General features: G+C 32.5%; 1 protein-coding gene across 3 annotated transcripts; it reads left to right on the top strand.

Annotated features, from left to right (window-relative positions):
* The first annotated feature begins 1941 nt into the window (after positions 1 to 1941).
* On the top strand, positions 1942 to 9770 carry LOC110604546 (protein ESMERALDA 1). 3 transcript variants are annotated; one of them, XM_021742755.2, is made up of 10 exons: positions 1942 to 2562; positions 2990 to 3059; positions 4388 to 4455; positions 4576 to 4664; positions 5758 to 5955; positions 6978 to 7182; positions 7288 to 7455; positions 8119 to 8286; positions 8370 to 8636; positions 9027 to 9770. In XM_021742755.2, exons 1-10 carry the CDS (start codon positions 2188 to 2190, stop codon positions 9072 to 9074), a joined length of 1656 nt encoding a protein of 551 aa, XP_021598447.1. In that variant the 5' UTR covers positions 1942 to 2187; the 3' UTR covers positions 9075 to 9770. The 3 variants fall into 3 exon arrangements, with proteins under 3 accessions (XP_021598447.1, XP_043808161.1, XP_021598446.1); XM_043952226.1 differs by having other exon boundaries at positions 8370 to 8674; positions 9027 to 9145; XM_021742754.2 differs by having other exon boundaries at positions 1944 to 2562; positions 8370 to 8560.
* Positions 9771 to 15321: the final 5551 nt, after the last annotated feature.

Genomic DNA, 15321 nt, shown 5'->3' on the forward strand with positions numbered 1-15321 from the left:
TATGCATCAAAATTTTTTAATAAATTTAAAATGTACTAATAAAATATTATTTTAATATAAATTGAAGTTAGTCTAAAAATAAATTTTTTAATAAATTTTGATATATTATTTTTTTATTTTTTCCAAAACTACAACTATTATTTATTATATAAAAAATAATTAATTTTATTATATTTTAAGGATTAAATGGTAATTTTCTTCTAGAGAAATGGTTGGGAGAGATGAGGCTTTAGCCTTTGGACAAGAAGTGATGGTTGTGTGGAGAAAATTCCCCCAAAAAAAAGGGAAAAATCTGAATTTATGTTTCAAATCGACGAGCGCAGTCGCCCCCACCACCCGCCCCATTCCCTAGCCACCCCCATCGCTCCACGTGCTTCCGTTTCTTTTTTAAGTTAATATATATATATAATGCGAATATTCCATTCTATTGCTTGCATTGCAAGTGTTTTATTTTATTTTCTTTCTTTTTTATTAAAAAATGCTAAAATCTATGTAAACTTTGATTGAAAGTCCGTTTTAATTGATATTCAAATGTTTATTCTATAATTATTTTATTTATAACGTGAAATCAAATATAGTATTAAATAAATTTTGACCAATGAATTTAATTTAATATTTTTAAAATAATTTATTCTAAGAAAAGGGAATGATATTTTTACATAATTGTATTTTTATTTTTAAAATATTTTAAAGTTAAAAAGTAACTTCTTTAGTTTAAATATGAAAATTTAGTCCTTAAATTAAATTAATTTTTTAAAAAATAAATCAAACCAAATCACAATTAACAATATATTCCAAAGAACAAAGATATACCAAGAAAATTTCATAAATTAAGGAAATATTTCAAATTTATTTGTAAAGAAAATTTCTTAGCATTAGTTTTAGTTGATATATGTGTTTGTTTTCTAATATATTTTTTGTTAATCATATTTTAAGACTCTGTTAATTAATAGAAAATATTTTTGTAATTAAAATAAAAAAATAAATTATTTTAATGAAAATATTCTCTTAAAATATTATATTTTATATTTTAAATTTGTTACTATATTTTTTGAAAATTAAACTTAGATAATAAAAAATAGATTATTTTATAAAAAATATTTTTTAATATTTTTCACATAGAAATATTTTTTATAAAAAATATTTTATAAATATAAATTATTTTATGCAAATAAAAAAAAACTAAATATTAGATCTACATCAGTGGCGGGATATTTTCCTTTCGTAATTTTTTTAATATCCTTCTGAATATATATATTTTAACTTATTTAAATATTTAATTTAATAAATTATTACCATTTCCATATACAAATACAAATATATAATAAATCATTACATGTTTTAAAGATTTACTATTTAATTTTTTTTATTGTATAAAAATTTATTAATTAGTCTATAATTTTAAAAAATATATTAAAATATTAATAAAATTTTAAAAATTTATTAATTAATTATGATTAAATATTATATAAAAATTTAAAATGTTAGTAATAAAATTAATAAATAAATATTTTTTATAAAATTGTATGAGTAACTAATAGTGTTTTTATATATTATGAATTAAATAATAAAAATATTTAATGATTAAATGAATATAAAGATGAAATAGTATTTTTTTTAAATTTTAAAAATATTTTAATATATTTTAAAAAATTAAAATATTAATTAATGAATTTTTTTTATATATCTTTATTCTATAATTTTTATTTATTTTGTTTTTCATGTATATTAAAAAATATTTTAAATATTTATTTAAAAAATAATTAAATGAAAAATTATTTTGAAAATAAAATTAAATAAATTATAATGATTAATATATATGATATTATAATATAAAAAATAATAATAATTAAGATAATTAAAAATAAAAATTTTTATAGTTGAATTAATTTAAATATTACCCATTTTCCAAAATCCAAATACAAGTTGCACGTGCTCCGTTTCTTTCCTCGCTGCGTCTATTTTATTTCATTGCTTTCTTCCTCCTCTGCTATAAACGTTCCTCGTACACCTGCCACGGACAGGGAGAGAGAAGAATCCACAGTTCCTACACGGAACGCAAGCGATAAATTCTAAACCCGAACACAGGGGAACCTTCATAAATCGAATAAAGCTTATGCATGACGACGTCGTAGCGGTGGAAGCGAGAAACCGATACATACAGATTTCAGAGTTGTTTGTTACTAAATGCACGCATTCAACAGGATACCGAGCAGCGGACACACGACTCCGTCACCGCCACATTCGCCGCTTCGTTCCCCGAGGTATCGCCACGGGGGTAGCCGCTCCAAGCGCTTTACCTCGCCGTCCCTCCCACCTGGTCGGACACCTGCTCACCGCCTCGCTTGGCGTCTTCTTTCTGTACTCATCCGCTGCCAGGGGATTTTACTCTTTGCCCCGCTTATTTATATATCTGGTATGCTTTTGTATATGGGAACGGTTTCATTTGATGTTGTTTCGATCATTAAGTACAGGCCTGCACCTGGTTCTGTCTACCGGAGTCCTCAGTTTTACCAAAAACTCCGACCTGAAATTGATGCGGATAATTCCTCTGACGATGCGGTGAGTATATATTTTGGCGGATTATTGATATCGGTTTTCTATTGTTTTGGGCGGGTTCATTGGTTTGTTTGGTGATTTGGAAATCGGGATCTTCTAGCTGTTGTAGAAATTTTATTTTTCTTTAATAGAATGGAATGGCTGTTTGCACTGCATTTATGCAAATCAGAACCAAACAACTGGAGGAAAATTATGCGGATTTTATAACATTATTTACAGTGACAGCTTTTTATTGTGGGATACTTAACTAGAGCGTAATCGTAATTCTTGATGCCTAATAATGGTTGGGTTTAGTTAACTTTTCTTTAGCAAAAAAAAAATTGCATCTTTATAGAAAAATGTATCTTTACTTTTTTTAAAAAAAAAAGAAAAAAAAAAGTTATATCTTCATAATTACTCGTTCTCACTCAAGCGGCCAAATTTATTGTAGCTATCAACCTTGTGGAAAAACTCACATAAAGCGGGTGAATGGAGATCATGTGTGAAGAAGTCTTCAGGAGGTATAACTGTTATTCTAGTTCCTTTAATTTTTTGGGAATTGTCTGAATTATTTAGTGATTAATGTGTGAATATATTAACAACATGCTATACAAGGTTATTCTAGGTGCATTAATTAACATTGCTTTGAGCAATTTAAGTTACTTACTGCAACTTCTTGTATCTTTGCGCTGAGTCTTACTTGGATTTTGCTGAACACAGTTGCAATTATTGGTCTCCTAGATAACTTAGCTTGTTAGAGCTAAACCTCTCTGATATTTTTTCTCTCAAAATACTCCCACACTCTCAAAGTTTCTCTTAAAGTTTCTGTTGTTACAAATGCTAGACTACATCCTTTATATAGATGATAAAAGGCAGTTTGCAAGGCGAAAATTGCCAACCCATAGAGCTGTAAATTTTCTGGCTCTCTGATCATGGTTAAGCAAAGAAATTTGATTGGACAACTAGGTGCTCTTGAGGCTATATTGAGTGAAGACATTCTGTAACTATATTCTGCAATTGCACATCAATTTCTTTCTGTCTGAAGTTTTGTTAGTCTATAATTGTATATGATGTCATTTTATATGAAGTGCTATTGTTTGGATATCAAAGAAATTGCAATAACACTAAACGTTAGAACACCAATTATGCAAACGTTAAGATGCTACCTAGTTATGGCAGGAGGCTAAAAATTCCCAACCTATCACTAACAAAATCTTGTTTGGTTTAAATCTGTTGCTTTCTTCTTATCTACGTAAACTTTATTTAATCCAAACTCCATCACATATTCCCCAACAGAATGATTCCACCACCACTATTAAACTTTCCTTATAGTGTAAGTGCGATCTTTTATGTGCTACTATTGGTAATTTATTTTCCTACAATGACCATTGTTCTACCATACCATTACTGCTAGCAACATGACCCAGGTTACCCTTGGTATTTTACTAATTCCAGCGTATTTCCTACCACTATTGATCAGGAGGCCTATATTACTGGGCCCAAATCTACAGAATGGATTAGCTCTCTTGTATACCCTACCCCAAGCTCGGTAAGATTTATCTGGCATCTCCTAGTTGGAATCTTGAGGTGTTGCAGTTGGGAGCGGCTCCATTTAATGTTACCCAATCTTTACTTAACCAATCCTTTGTATCATAACATGCTCAATGCTTGCTTCTTACCTTAGTCACTAGAGTTAAAATAGTCTCTGTTCTCTCACTGTAAAGACATTATTATATTTTTTTTATTTACTTACTCTCATGTCTTACATCCTACTTATTCATCTTTATAATAATCTGTTAATATTCTATATTTTTCAAACTTTATTGTTTTGGTTTATTCATCATGGTAGGATTACCTGAATCAAACGGTTACTTGTATGTTGAGGCAAATGGTGGCCTGAATCAGCAGAGGACATCGGTTGGTTTTATGCCTTGCTTTTGCTCATTTCATATTTATATATGCAACATTACCTTTCTATTTCCCTTCTAATGCATAATAACTTGTTCTATACATTCAACATAACTGGATGCTTTGTAGATATGCAATGCAGTTGCTGTGGCAGGCTATCTAAATGCAACACTTCTCATCCCAAATTTTCATTATCATAGCATTTGGAAAGATCCCAGGTTCATCAGTGCCTTATGCATTTAAATTGATGCTTGGTAGCAGTGAAAAATAAAGAAATTCATTGATGTTACTTTTTAATTGAAAACCTTATAGCATTATCGCATATTGACAATTTATCATCCTTTTCATTTTGTATGAGTTCAAAAGGATATCTCACATGAAATGGAGGATAATAAATGAATAAATTAACCTTACTATTCTTCGCTTCCAGTAGTTAATCTGTTTTTTTTTTTTTGCTTATGTATGATGGTCATATTCTTGTGTGGGAAAAAATAATCTTGCCTTCGCTTTTTGAGCCAAAAATGTTTCAATAATTTAATATGAAAACTAATATATTAGAGTTCCAAATGGATTTGTAGTAAAGATATAGCATGTGTTTGGCATATACTGTCAACCCATTGTGTAAAGAAAGAAAAAAATTCTCACGTTCCTTCGTCCTTGGCATCCAGCAAGGTTTAATATTTGAAGAAATCAATGCAGAATCCAACCCCTGACGTTGTTAGCTTTTTTGACAAAATTAAGGATGCTTTGGTTCTTATTGAGTCTTTAAAAAAGCATTTCAATGGGTGGATTGATTTTTATGGGGTTAATGTTTTAAGCTTGTTTGTCTCATGGTTTCTTGCAGCTTCCACCAAATATGCTGTATAATGTGTGGAATGTGGCTGCTTGAACCTGAATTCTTGTGATGAAAATGAAAGTTTCATTACTCTTGCATTTGCTTAGATTCCTTTTCAGTTGTATATCTGGATTAGCTTCCTGAAAGATGTGCTCTTGGCTATCAGTTGTAATTTCTGTTGAACTAGCTTATGAATTTAATTGAGAGCTACTTGCATGTGAACTCTATCTTCACTAGGATTTTTTCCTAGAAAATGAGCAAATTAAGATGTTGAAAGCTTTATGAACTACTAATGACTTGTGCTTCTTCTTCTTCTTGCTTTTAAATTTTTTATTTTTACTTAAAATTGCTGCTTGTTTATAAGTAAATAATTAAATATGTGATTGGTGGCAGATTCTCTTTTGGTCATTGCTTGATACACAGTTATTATTATTTCACATTGATCAAAGTGTCTGACTTGGGTTTTATTTGTCCAGCACATTTAGTGACATCTATGATGAAGATTATTTCATCAGTACCTTGAAAAATGATGTACGAGTGGTAGATAAGATTCCTGAGCATCTTATGGAGCGTTTTGATCATAATTTTACCAATGTCTTTAACTTCAGAGTGAAAGCATGGTCATCTATTCAGTACTACAAGGATGTCGTACTTCCAGCACTATTGGAGGAAAAGTGAGTTATAGAGCTACAATAAAAATTGGTTCAAGACATTTTTTTTGGTTGGGAAATTTTATCTTGCTTGATTTCTGTTCCTTCTAGATAGTTGGCAACTGAGAATTGCTTGTCCCTGGTCGTCTTTAGATTAATCTGCCTCCTCTCATTTATTGCTTCGTACGTAATGCATATTTCAATATCTGAATGTGATTAATGATGTCACTTTGCATTACTTAGCTTTACATGGTCCTATATCTGAATTTTTTTATCAACTATGCACATGCTATCTTGTCTTTTTTCTTTTTATTTTTGATGGCGGAATGCCCTCTTCCAGTTCTTCAAATGTGAATTCTGGGGCATTTGCATCTTAACTAATTCATTTCTTTTAACTCTAAATTTATATTGGTTTCTCCAGTACATACTTTTCATGATCTAAAAACATGCACTTGAAGAGGTCTGCATCTCTAGAATACTGGATGGGGCTGTTAATGAGCCATTATGAGTTGTGCTTTAGGAATTCAAACTTGACTGATTTTAGAAGGGTAGCTCTGCTCAAGTGCTCAGTTTTGACCCAAGAATAAGTGAACCTTTGCTAGTTTAAATTCACAAACAAGCCAAACTCCAACTAAGATTGTCTTCAACTTTGTTTGACTTGTATATGATCTTGAGCTTGGTTCTATTTTTGAAAACAAGGCAGCAAAGCTCCATTTTCACTGATCAGAACTTTTAGGAAAATCTTAAAGTAGTTGTGCTAAGATGTTGAACCATTTGTAAACTAATTTAAAAGAAAAAAGATTAAAAATTTCTGTGAAGAAATTTCAATGGGTATACTAATCCTTAAACAGATTTTTCTTACCAAGAAAGCAGCAGCTAGGTCAGCTTGTTTCTATTATAATCTTTTGCAGGTGTTTTTAAGTGTTCTCTTGGTCTTGTGATAACACAAGGACACAAGTTGCACCAAGCTTGTTATTGATGACTGGTGAATACTTTTTTGTTTGTGATGCTATTGATTTGAGTGTTATTTTTAATGAATATCTCAGGGTTATAAGGATTTTTCCTTTTGCAAATCGATTATCATTTGATGCCCCTCCAGCTGTTCAACGTCTTAGGTGCCTGGCAAATTATGAAGCATTGAGGTTTTCAAATACCATATTAACTCTGGGAGAAGCTTTAGTGGCGAGAATGAAAGAACGCAGTGCAAACCATGCTGGGAAGTATGTTTCCGTACATCTTCGTTTCGAGGAGGTTAGTATAATAAGTTTATTGCTACTGCTTTTTTAGGCTGAAAACTTTCATTTTTGTTTGAAAAATTTCTGTCTTGCAACAAATGCATATTCCTCTCATGCACAGGATATGGTTGCTTTTTCTTGCTGTGTATTTGATGGCGGAGAGGAAGAAGAAAAAGACATGGCAGCAGCAAGAGAAAGAGGTTGGAAAGGGAAATTTACAAGACCTGGTCGTACCATACGTCCTGGAGCAATTAGGCTTGATGGGAAGTGCCCCCTTACTCCTTTAGAGGTAACTTGCATTGCTGTTATATCATTTGATTCATTAATCTGTAATGCCTAATCATCAATTACATTTGTTCGTTTACAGGAATTTTTTTTATCTTTCAGGTGTAGCATGTTCTTGCTTGAAATTTTTATGAATTTTTTAGTCAGTCAGGTGTGGCATGTTCATGCTTGACATTTTTGCGAAAGCCATCACATATTCTAATTATTGTGAAATAGCTACATCTTATTTGTGCATTTGCAATTAGAGGATCTCTTTGAACCATTTAGTTAATTTCAGGTGCAAATATAATTCTTTGTTAACCTGGTGATTTCATCAGTATAGTGATCAGTGAATGTGCAATTGAGGTTCTCTTTGAACTATTTTAATTGTAAATTTCAGGTGCAAATATACTAGCTAATTGTTCTGTCAAGTAGTTGACCACCTTCAACCATTAGCATGGATGATGTCCTCAGTAGATACTGTTTTACCCTTGGGAAATTGTGCCATATTTGATCTGGGACATTATATTTGTCAAAGAGATCTTGTACCACTCAACCATTAAATGAATTGCTGTTTTCTTTATACCTGTTAAAATTGATGAATCAGTTTGCGAACATTGATTGCTTTTATAACTTTAATCTCCTATACCTTTGCTTCTTTATGTGTTTTATTTTATTTCCTTATCAGGTAGGCCTGATGCTCAGAGGCATGGGTTTTGATAAAAACACGCACATATTTTTAGCATCTGGAAAGATATACAATGCCGAAAAGTATATGGCCCCACTATTGGAAATGTTTCCAAATTTGCTAACTAAAGAAAAACTGGCATCTGAGGATGAGCTTGCTCCATTTAAGGTGTGAATGGTTTGTGGTTTACTTCTTCCATCTTTGAGGTGTGATTCAGTGCTTATTGATTTGACTTGAGTTGCTGCTTTCAGAACTATTCTTCCAGGATGGCTGCAATAGATTACACTGTTTGTCTTCACAGTGAAGTGTTTGTGACAACTCAAGGTGGGAACTTCCCTCATTTTCTGATGGGCCATAGGAGAGTTTTGTATGGTGGACATTCGAAGACAATTAGGCCAGACAAGCGAAAGTTAGCAGTGCTCTTTGATGATCCAAATATTGGGTATTCATTCGTTTGTCTTAAGTTTTCCTCCCAAATGATCAATTTTATTTCTCAAGTGTGGAAAATTGGCAGAAAGGTAAAATTAATTAAACTTTGAACTCCTTCATGAGGAAGGTATGTTGATCTTTGTTATAAGTCGCATTGCATTCATTTAACACAAGGTATTTTTGGAAATTGGAGAAGATTTTCGTAACTTTTTGCAAGCTGGTCAGATAGCTGATGACATTAAATTGATCGACCGATGCTGACCATGACTTCCCTATTAATCAATTACACATTACAGGACTAACTCCTGTGTTTGACATTTTGATTGGCGCCAAATCATGTCGAGTCATTTAAAATCTTAGTGTTCTATAGAAAGATTATAGGGAGTGGACAAATATCTTATTTAAAAATGCTTATCATTCAAGGCGAAAAAAAAAAAATTTATTGGCTAACATGTTTATCCTTTCCTCTTTATTGCCAGATGGAAGAGCTTCAAGCAACATATGCTGAGTATGCGGTCTCACAGTGATTCCAAAGGATTTGAACTCAAAAGGCCAAATGATTCCATATATTCCTTTCCATGCCCGGATTGCATGTGTCGTTTGCACAAGACAAATAGAAGATCATTAGCTACATGATCTGCTTGGAGAGCTTTTGATGGTTGATTCTTCGGCCCAATTTTGATTAGCAGATATTGCTGCTGACCCCCATTTTTTGTGGTGTGATTCTTTCGTTTCTTTTTTTTTTTTTACCCCCTTCCCTTCGACAAGAGGTCATACGCTTCCATTTTTGTGGCTTCAAAGACCAATGGAGATTGCAGTCATCTGATTAATTACTGGGATTGGACATAGGGGGATCTGCATCTTTTGTACATGATGTTGGTGAATATACAGACAACATTCTTTCATTGCAGGTAATGACCCGGTCATTAACTGAGGCATAATTTTCATACATGCTGCTTCAGCTGCTGTATCTAATTCTGTAAAATGATACTTCTGATTCTTTCCTACCCCTGATTTGTTCTTGCTTGTAAGTCAGTTGAGGTTTGATCAATCTTTTTAGGACCTTAGGAACAGGAACTTTTGTACAATTCATGGCAAATCAGGGTATTGATTTTTTTTTTTTTTCCTTTGATGGCATTCTTATTCATCCCTGCAAATAATAATTATTTGTGCAGTGTTCGTATTGTTGTCTAGTGGCGCAAAGGCTACCTTTCTTTTCTTCATAGACATTTGCGAAGATTTCATGATTTGTATGTTTCCTGCCTCGCTCAAGATTGAAGAGCTACCCATCTGCTCCCTTGTTTTAGATGTGGCATTGGATTTCTTCCAGATTTAGATTAAAATTAATTTTTCTTTCCATTTTGTTTTAAATAATTTAACTGTTATGTTTAATTAAATTGAGGGAAATTGTTTAATCCACCCCAGATTCTCCGATTTCGACCCAAAACGGGACGTTGTAACAATCAACTAGGCCATTATAGAATGAAACACGTCAACTGAGCAGGTTTCGTTTAAGTATTTCATAATTAGAAATTGTTTCTTTCTCCTCTCATCTCTCACCCAATGTCAATAAACAAATAAAAAAAATTATATAAATATGAAATTTTTATGAGTCATTTTATTATTTTTACTCGTTAAATCTATTAATTCAGATGGGTGTTGGAAAGTTTTGTAATTGGGTACAAAACGCTTTCGATTAAAAGTGTTTTATATTCGAAATTCAACTCAAAATCATTGATTAAATATGGAGAAGAAAATTATGTCATCTATCTCATTAAAAATTCATTTCATTATTTTGTTATATATTATTTTATTCTTGAAAATCAACATTAAATAATATTTAATTAGATAAAAATTTTAAATTGTTCTTCATAATAATGGTAAATTAATAATATTAAAATAAATAATATTTACTAAAATTTAATAATATTTATAAGAGTATTTCAAAAAAAATGTATGAATTATTACATTCAGTTAATAATATTATATTTTTATTTATTTTATAAAAAATAGATAATATCAAAAGTAATTAATTAATAAATTAACTACCAGTGAAGGATTTTTTTTATATATTGGCGTAAAATTTCTATATATAACTTTCGATTTTTTAATTTAGATAAAAAATAAAAGCTCAATTTCTTACTTTTTGAATTAAACCTTTTTATTTAGTACATTAATTTCTTACTCTTAATTATTATATTAAATTGATTTAAATTCAAAATTTTGAACCAATTGGGTTTTTTTTTATTTGGGCAAACTTAGTTATATGTTTATTTTTTTTTTATTAAGATTTATATTTGTGTTCAAAGATTTTTTTTTTTATTGAATTCAATATTTATTGCATAAAAGGCCATTAGGTACAGGTATAAGGCCCTAGGCATAAAAAAATTACGCCTTACCAACTAGGTCCAATAACCTAAGCCCATTCCACTCCTAAGAGCCCTAACCCAACTAACGTGAGCCAACGCCAACGGCAACGGTAACGCGACGTGGACCACTGGAAATCTCACTAATCTGTGAGATCTTTATTGACAGCAATCAGTGATTGGAGGTGTAGTCGTTCACCAGGAACCAGGATAACTCGTTTTTCTATACCAACAACTTGCACAGTGCCGTGGCTGGCCTTGTCAAAGATGCAACCATAGAAAAATGGTTGCCTCTGGCCCATTCGTGGGTCTGATAGAAGTAGGAGTACCTTCTTCTACTTGGTTTAACTTTTTTGCAAATGGGATAATCTAATAGAATTGCTTACAGCATGTATGGCATTACTTCTACAGCTGAAAAAATACTTTTTTAAAAATACCATTTAAAAAATATTAAAAATTATTTAAAATTATTTTTGACATAATTTAGCAATAAAAACATCAAAAAATAATAAAATAGCTTTTCCTAAAACTGATTTTTCAACACCATCTTTTTTTATGTTTTTTTTTACCATTCAAACTCAATGCCAAACAGGCTCTTGATTTTGTTACATATCCTTTTTATGGTGTTCTTAGATGGTTTGATCAGAAGGCTTTTTAGAGGTGAATGAGGGGTATATTTAATCGGTATTTCCCTTCTTATATGACCAAAAGATTTTGTTCCTATTGAAATGAAAATGGAGAAACAAACACCTTTCGTCTTTCCCTGATGCTCCATGGAAATAAGTTGTTCCTTTTGAAGTTATCGTAATATGTTACAGGTCCAAGAAAATAAACTATACCTATTTCCTTGCGTATATATATTCTTTTTATTATTTATTATATATTAATATTTTTATTTGCACTTTAGTATTTAATATTAAAAAAGGGAAATTTACTTTTTAGTCCCTGAGGTTTAACGTAATTAACACTTCTGTCCCTCTATTTTGGCGACCCAACACTTAAGTCCCTCACTTTATCTTCTGTCCAAATTCGTAGTCCTTCCGTCCATTTAAACCGTTTGGTCAAAGAGTCAAAGGTGAGATGTGATAATTTTTTCCAAAAATGCCCTTCTCTCCATGTGAAATCCCAGAAGAAGAAGAAGAAAGAAGAAGAAGGAAGAAGAAAGAAGAAGAAAGAAGAAGAAGAAGAAGAAAGAAGAAGAAGAAAGAAGAAAGAAGAAAGAAGAAGAAGAGGAAGAACTTGCAGAAGAAGGAAGAAGAAGAAGTTGCAGAAAGAAGAAGAAGAAAGAAGAAAGAAGAAAGAAGAAAGAAGAAAGAAGAAGAAGAAGAAGAAGAAGAAGAAGAAGAAGAAGAAGAAGAAGAAAGAAGAAGAAAGAAGAAGAAGAAGAAGTTGCAGATAGGGGAAGAAGAAGAAGAAGAAGAAGAAGAAGAAGAGGGTTAATTTTGTCAATTTACGTGTCCCAAATGGCTATTTTGGACGGAAGGACTACGAAATTGGACAGAAAAGAAAGTGAGGGACTTAAGTGTTGGGTCGCCAAAATAGAGGGATAGAAGTGTTAATTATGTTAAACCTCAGGGACTACAAAGTAATTTTCCCTTGAAAAAATGTTATAATGAAAAAGAAGGGGAAATAAATAAAAAAATCAGGGAGGAAACCCCATTCCCACTTCCATCTAGCCTTTGGCATTTCTAATTTTATTCAGTGTTGGTGCTTTCTCTAGGGATTTTGAATTCTATGAAATATGGCATTTCAGCAGCATCGCCTAACATGTAAATTGCTTTTTAGCTAACACTTACTATCTTTACTTCAAATCTTCTCCAGGATTAGACAAAAAGTTGAGCCAGAACGTCTCTCTGCACGTTTTAATCCGATGGATCCAAATCAGTCAGTTTTTTTCTTTTTTTCTGGGAAAATGGATGAAGCAGCATTGAATTTTCTTAATTGCAACCTTGTGAAATTGGGCATGTTTGTTTGTTTTTGTTTTGTTTTAGCATTGTGTAATGTGCTAATGGTTCAGAGTTCCATCTTTCCTGTGATGATTAACTCTTCTAAATTTTTGTTCCTGTAATTAATGTACGTCATCTCCATTTAGTTAAAAACATTATTAATTAAAATTTTCTCGTCTAATCTCCTCTATATTATATTTGCAATAATTGTTTATAACTATTTCAAAAGCATGTATCCTTTTTTGTCTTTCAGTGCTCTAAAGTATCATCTTGTCCAACAGCCTTTTTAACTCCCTTTTGGGGAGACATAACTTTTGCAAATTTCTTACTGCAATTTCTTCTACTTTTGTCGACATATCTTAATTTTCATCTGTATTATGAATTTCTAGGTAGACAAGAAATAGTAAATCATTCAATAAAATAAACTACTAGAAATGCAAAAGGAATGAGTTTGTGGGAATCAAGTATCAATCTCAGTTTTCCAAGTTCATTGTCAGTAATTAACTTCTCAATAGTCAAACCAAAACTGAATCAAACACAAATGTATAGCTTTAGGGCATTAGCTCATCGAGACTTGTATCTTACAAAACCAAAGTAGCCCTTCTGAACTATGAGACTTTTCATGATAGAATTTGAAAAGCAGTGGACTAGAGAAGAAGCAAAAACATTATCAAGATAAAGAAAATGTTGTTTAGAAAGGGAATGGGCTACCGTGTGATGTGGTACAAAAGTAGACGATAAACCAAACTGGGAGTTGAGTCATTGTAGCTCCCAACTGTGGGATCATAGTTGTCTTATTGGGACAGGGAGGGAGACAGTGATTTGAACAGAGACACGAGGAGGGCTACTAGATTCGAGTCAAAAGGCAGGAGAGGCAGGCAGAGGCAACAGCAGCAGCCTCCCCTATTTTTGGCCAAAGCCAATTAATTGCTACCTGTTTGCAGACCACCACTTAGATTTTCACTGGATCACGCTCTCTCTTCCTCGGCAATATGCGTTTCTTTCTCTCTCTCCTCTTCTTTCTACAGTACTTTTACTTCACTTGTTATACTAATACTATATTACCACTGTTCCTTTCTCTTTCCTTCACTCTCTTGCTTGCTTTTTTCACCTATGCACCAGACTTTCAGTGATGATAGCCCTGAAAAAGTTTCAGTCACAACTTCTGGTCACCACCCCATCTCCCTACTCACGCATATAATCATAATAATACACATACGAAAAAGAAAACCATGAAGGAGATGGTGGACCTTATGTGCATTTGAATTCGGTCCTCTGCGTTTGTTTCAAGAAAAATATACTTTCTTTATGATCATTTCATTGTTTTCGTTAGGGATTGGACTTAGGTTGATTTTGCAAGTCATAAAGCTGCCTAGTGAGGATTCGTATGGGTCATGTTCCAGTTGTGAATTATGAGCTTCTGAATGGGCAAAGGCAACCAAGAACACCAAGCCGAAAAGTTTAAAAAAACAAAGATAAGTAAAAAAAAAAGGAAAATGTGTTCCTTGCAGGTTTTCTAATAATTGCAGTTGCTGGTGACAAGTATTTGTTGTTGATGATCTGTAGTTGGATGTAATTTATGAGCTGCGACTGCCAAGGACGAAGCTTGTAAGCTTTATGCTCTACATACGGCAACTAGTAATTGCGAAATCATAGATGTGTAGAATGGTTTCCATATCTTCCCCTGAGGTGTCACGTACGATGGATTATTAATACTGCTGGAGCACATGCTTCCTTTATGTAAATTTATGGATTTTATCCTCTATAAACATGGGAAATTTGAATTTTCGTGTCTAAGGGTGTACAATTTTTAGTGCTACTATTAAATGTATATGTAAAAGTTAGCTAAGATTGAGATGAAAAAGTAGAGAGTATATTTCTTGATCTGAGAAATCTCATGTATATATACACATCTGGAAAACTGATTTCTAATTAACTGATCTCTCTAGAATTTTCTTGAATTTCTCTGGAATAAATTACATCTATTCATGAAACGGCGCCGTTTTGACTCTGTCTATACGGCGCCGTTTTGCTTCTGGATGAACTCTGCCTTTGCTTCCCTGCTGCGTCGTTTTTGTCTTTGGCTGTGTCCTTTGCTTTTGTTCTCTGCGACGTCGTTTGGAAGGGACAGTATATAATATCTCTTCACGCCCCCCGCAAGATAGAGTTGCCCTAATTTTTAGGGAAACTCATCTTGGATAGAAGAGTCTGGAACTGCACCGCTCCTAGGGATTTTGTGAAGAGATCGGCGATCTGTTGCCGTGAAGGTACGTGTACCGTGGAAATGAGGCCTCTGGTGATCTGCTCGTGGATGATATGACAGTCGATGTCCAGGTGCTTCGTTCGTTCATGAAAAACCGGGTTGGCCGCGATGTGCTGGGCCACTTGGTTGTCGCAGTGAAGTGGTATAGGAAGTTGTGGATCGGCGTGAAACTCTTTCATCAGGTAAGTTATCCACTTGA

This window comes from Manihot esculenta, chromosome 17 (assembly GCF_001659605.2).
Source record: "Manihot esculenta cultivar AM560-2 chromosome 17, M.esculenta_v8, whole genome shotgun sequence".
NCBI classification, from domain to species: domain Eukaryota; kingdom Viridiplantae; phylum Streptophyta; class Magnoliopsida; order Malpighiales; family Euphorbiaceae; genus Manihot; species Manihot esculenta.

What these genes read in the sequence shown, in the direction of transcription:
- LOC110604546 (XM_021742754.2), top strand. Translation starts at nt 2,188, where the DNA reads ATGCACGCATTCAACAGGATACCGAGCAGCGGACACACGACTCCGTCA. An exon ending in TGTGAAGAAGTCTTCAGGAG is followed by an intron (nt 3,060 to 4,387) that starts GTATAACTGTTA and finishes TCATCATGGTAG; the next exon opens with GATTACCTGAATCAAACGGT. An exon ending in TACATCTTCGTTTCGAGGAG is followed by an intron (nt 7,183 to 7,287) that starts GTTAGTATAATA and finishes TCTCATGCACAG; the next exon opens with GATATGGTTGCTTTTTCTTG.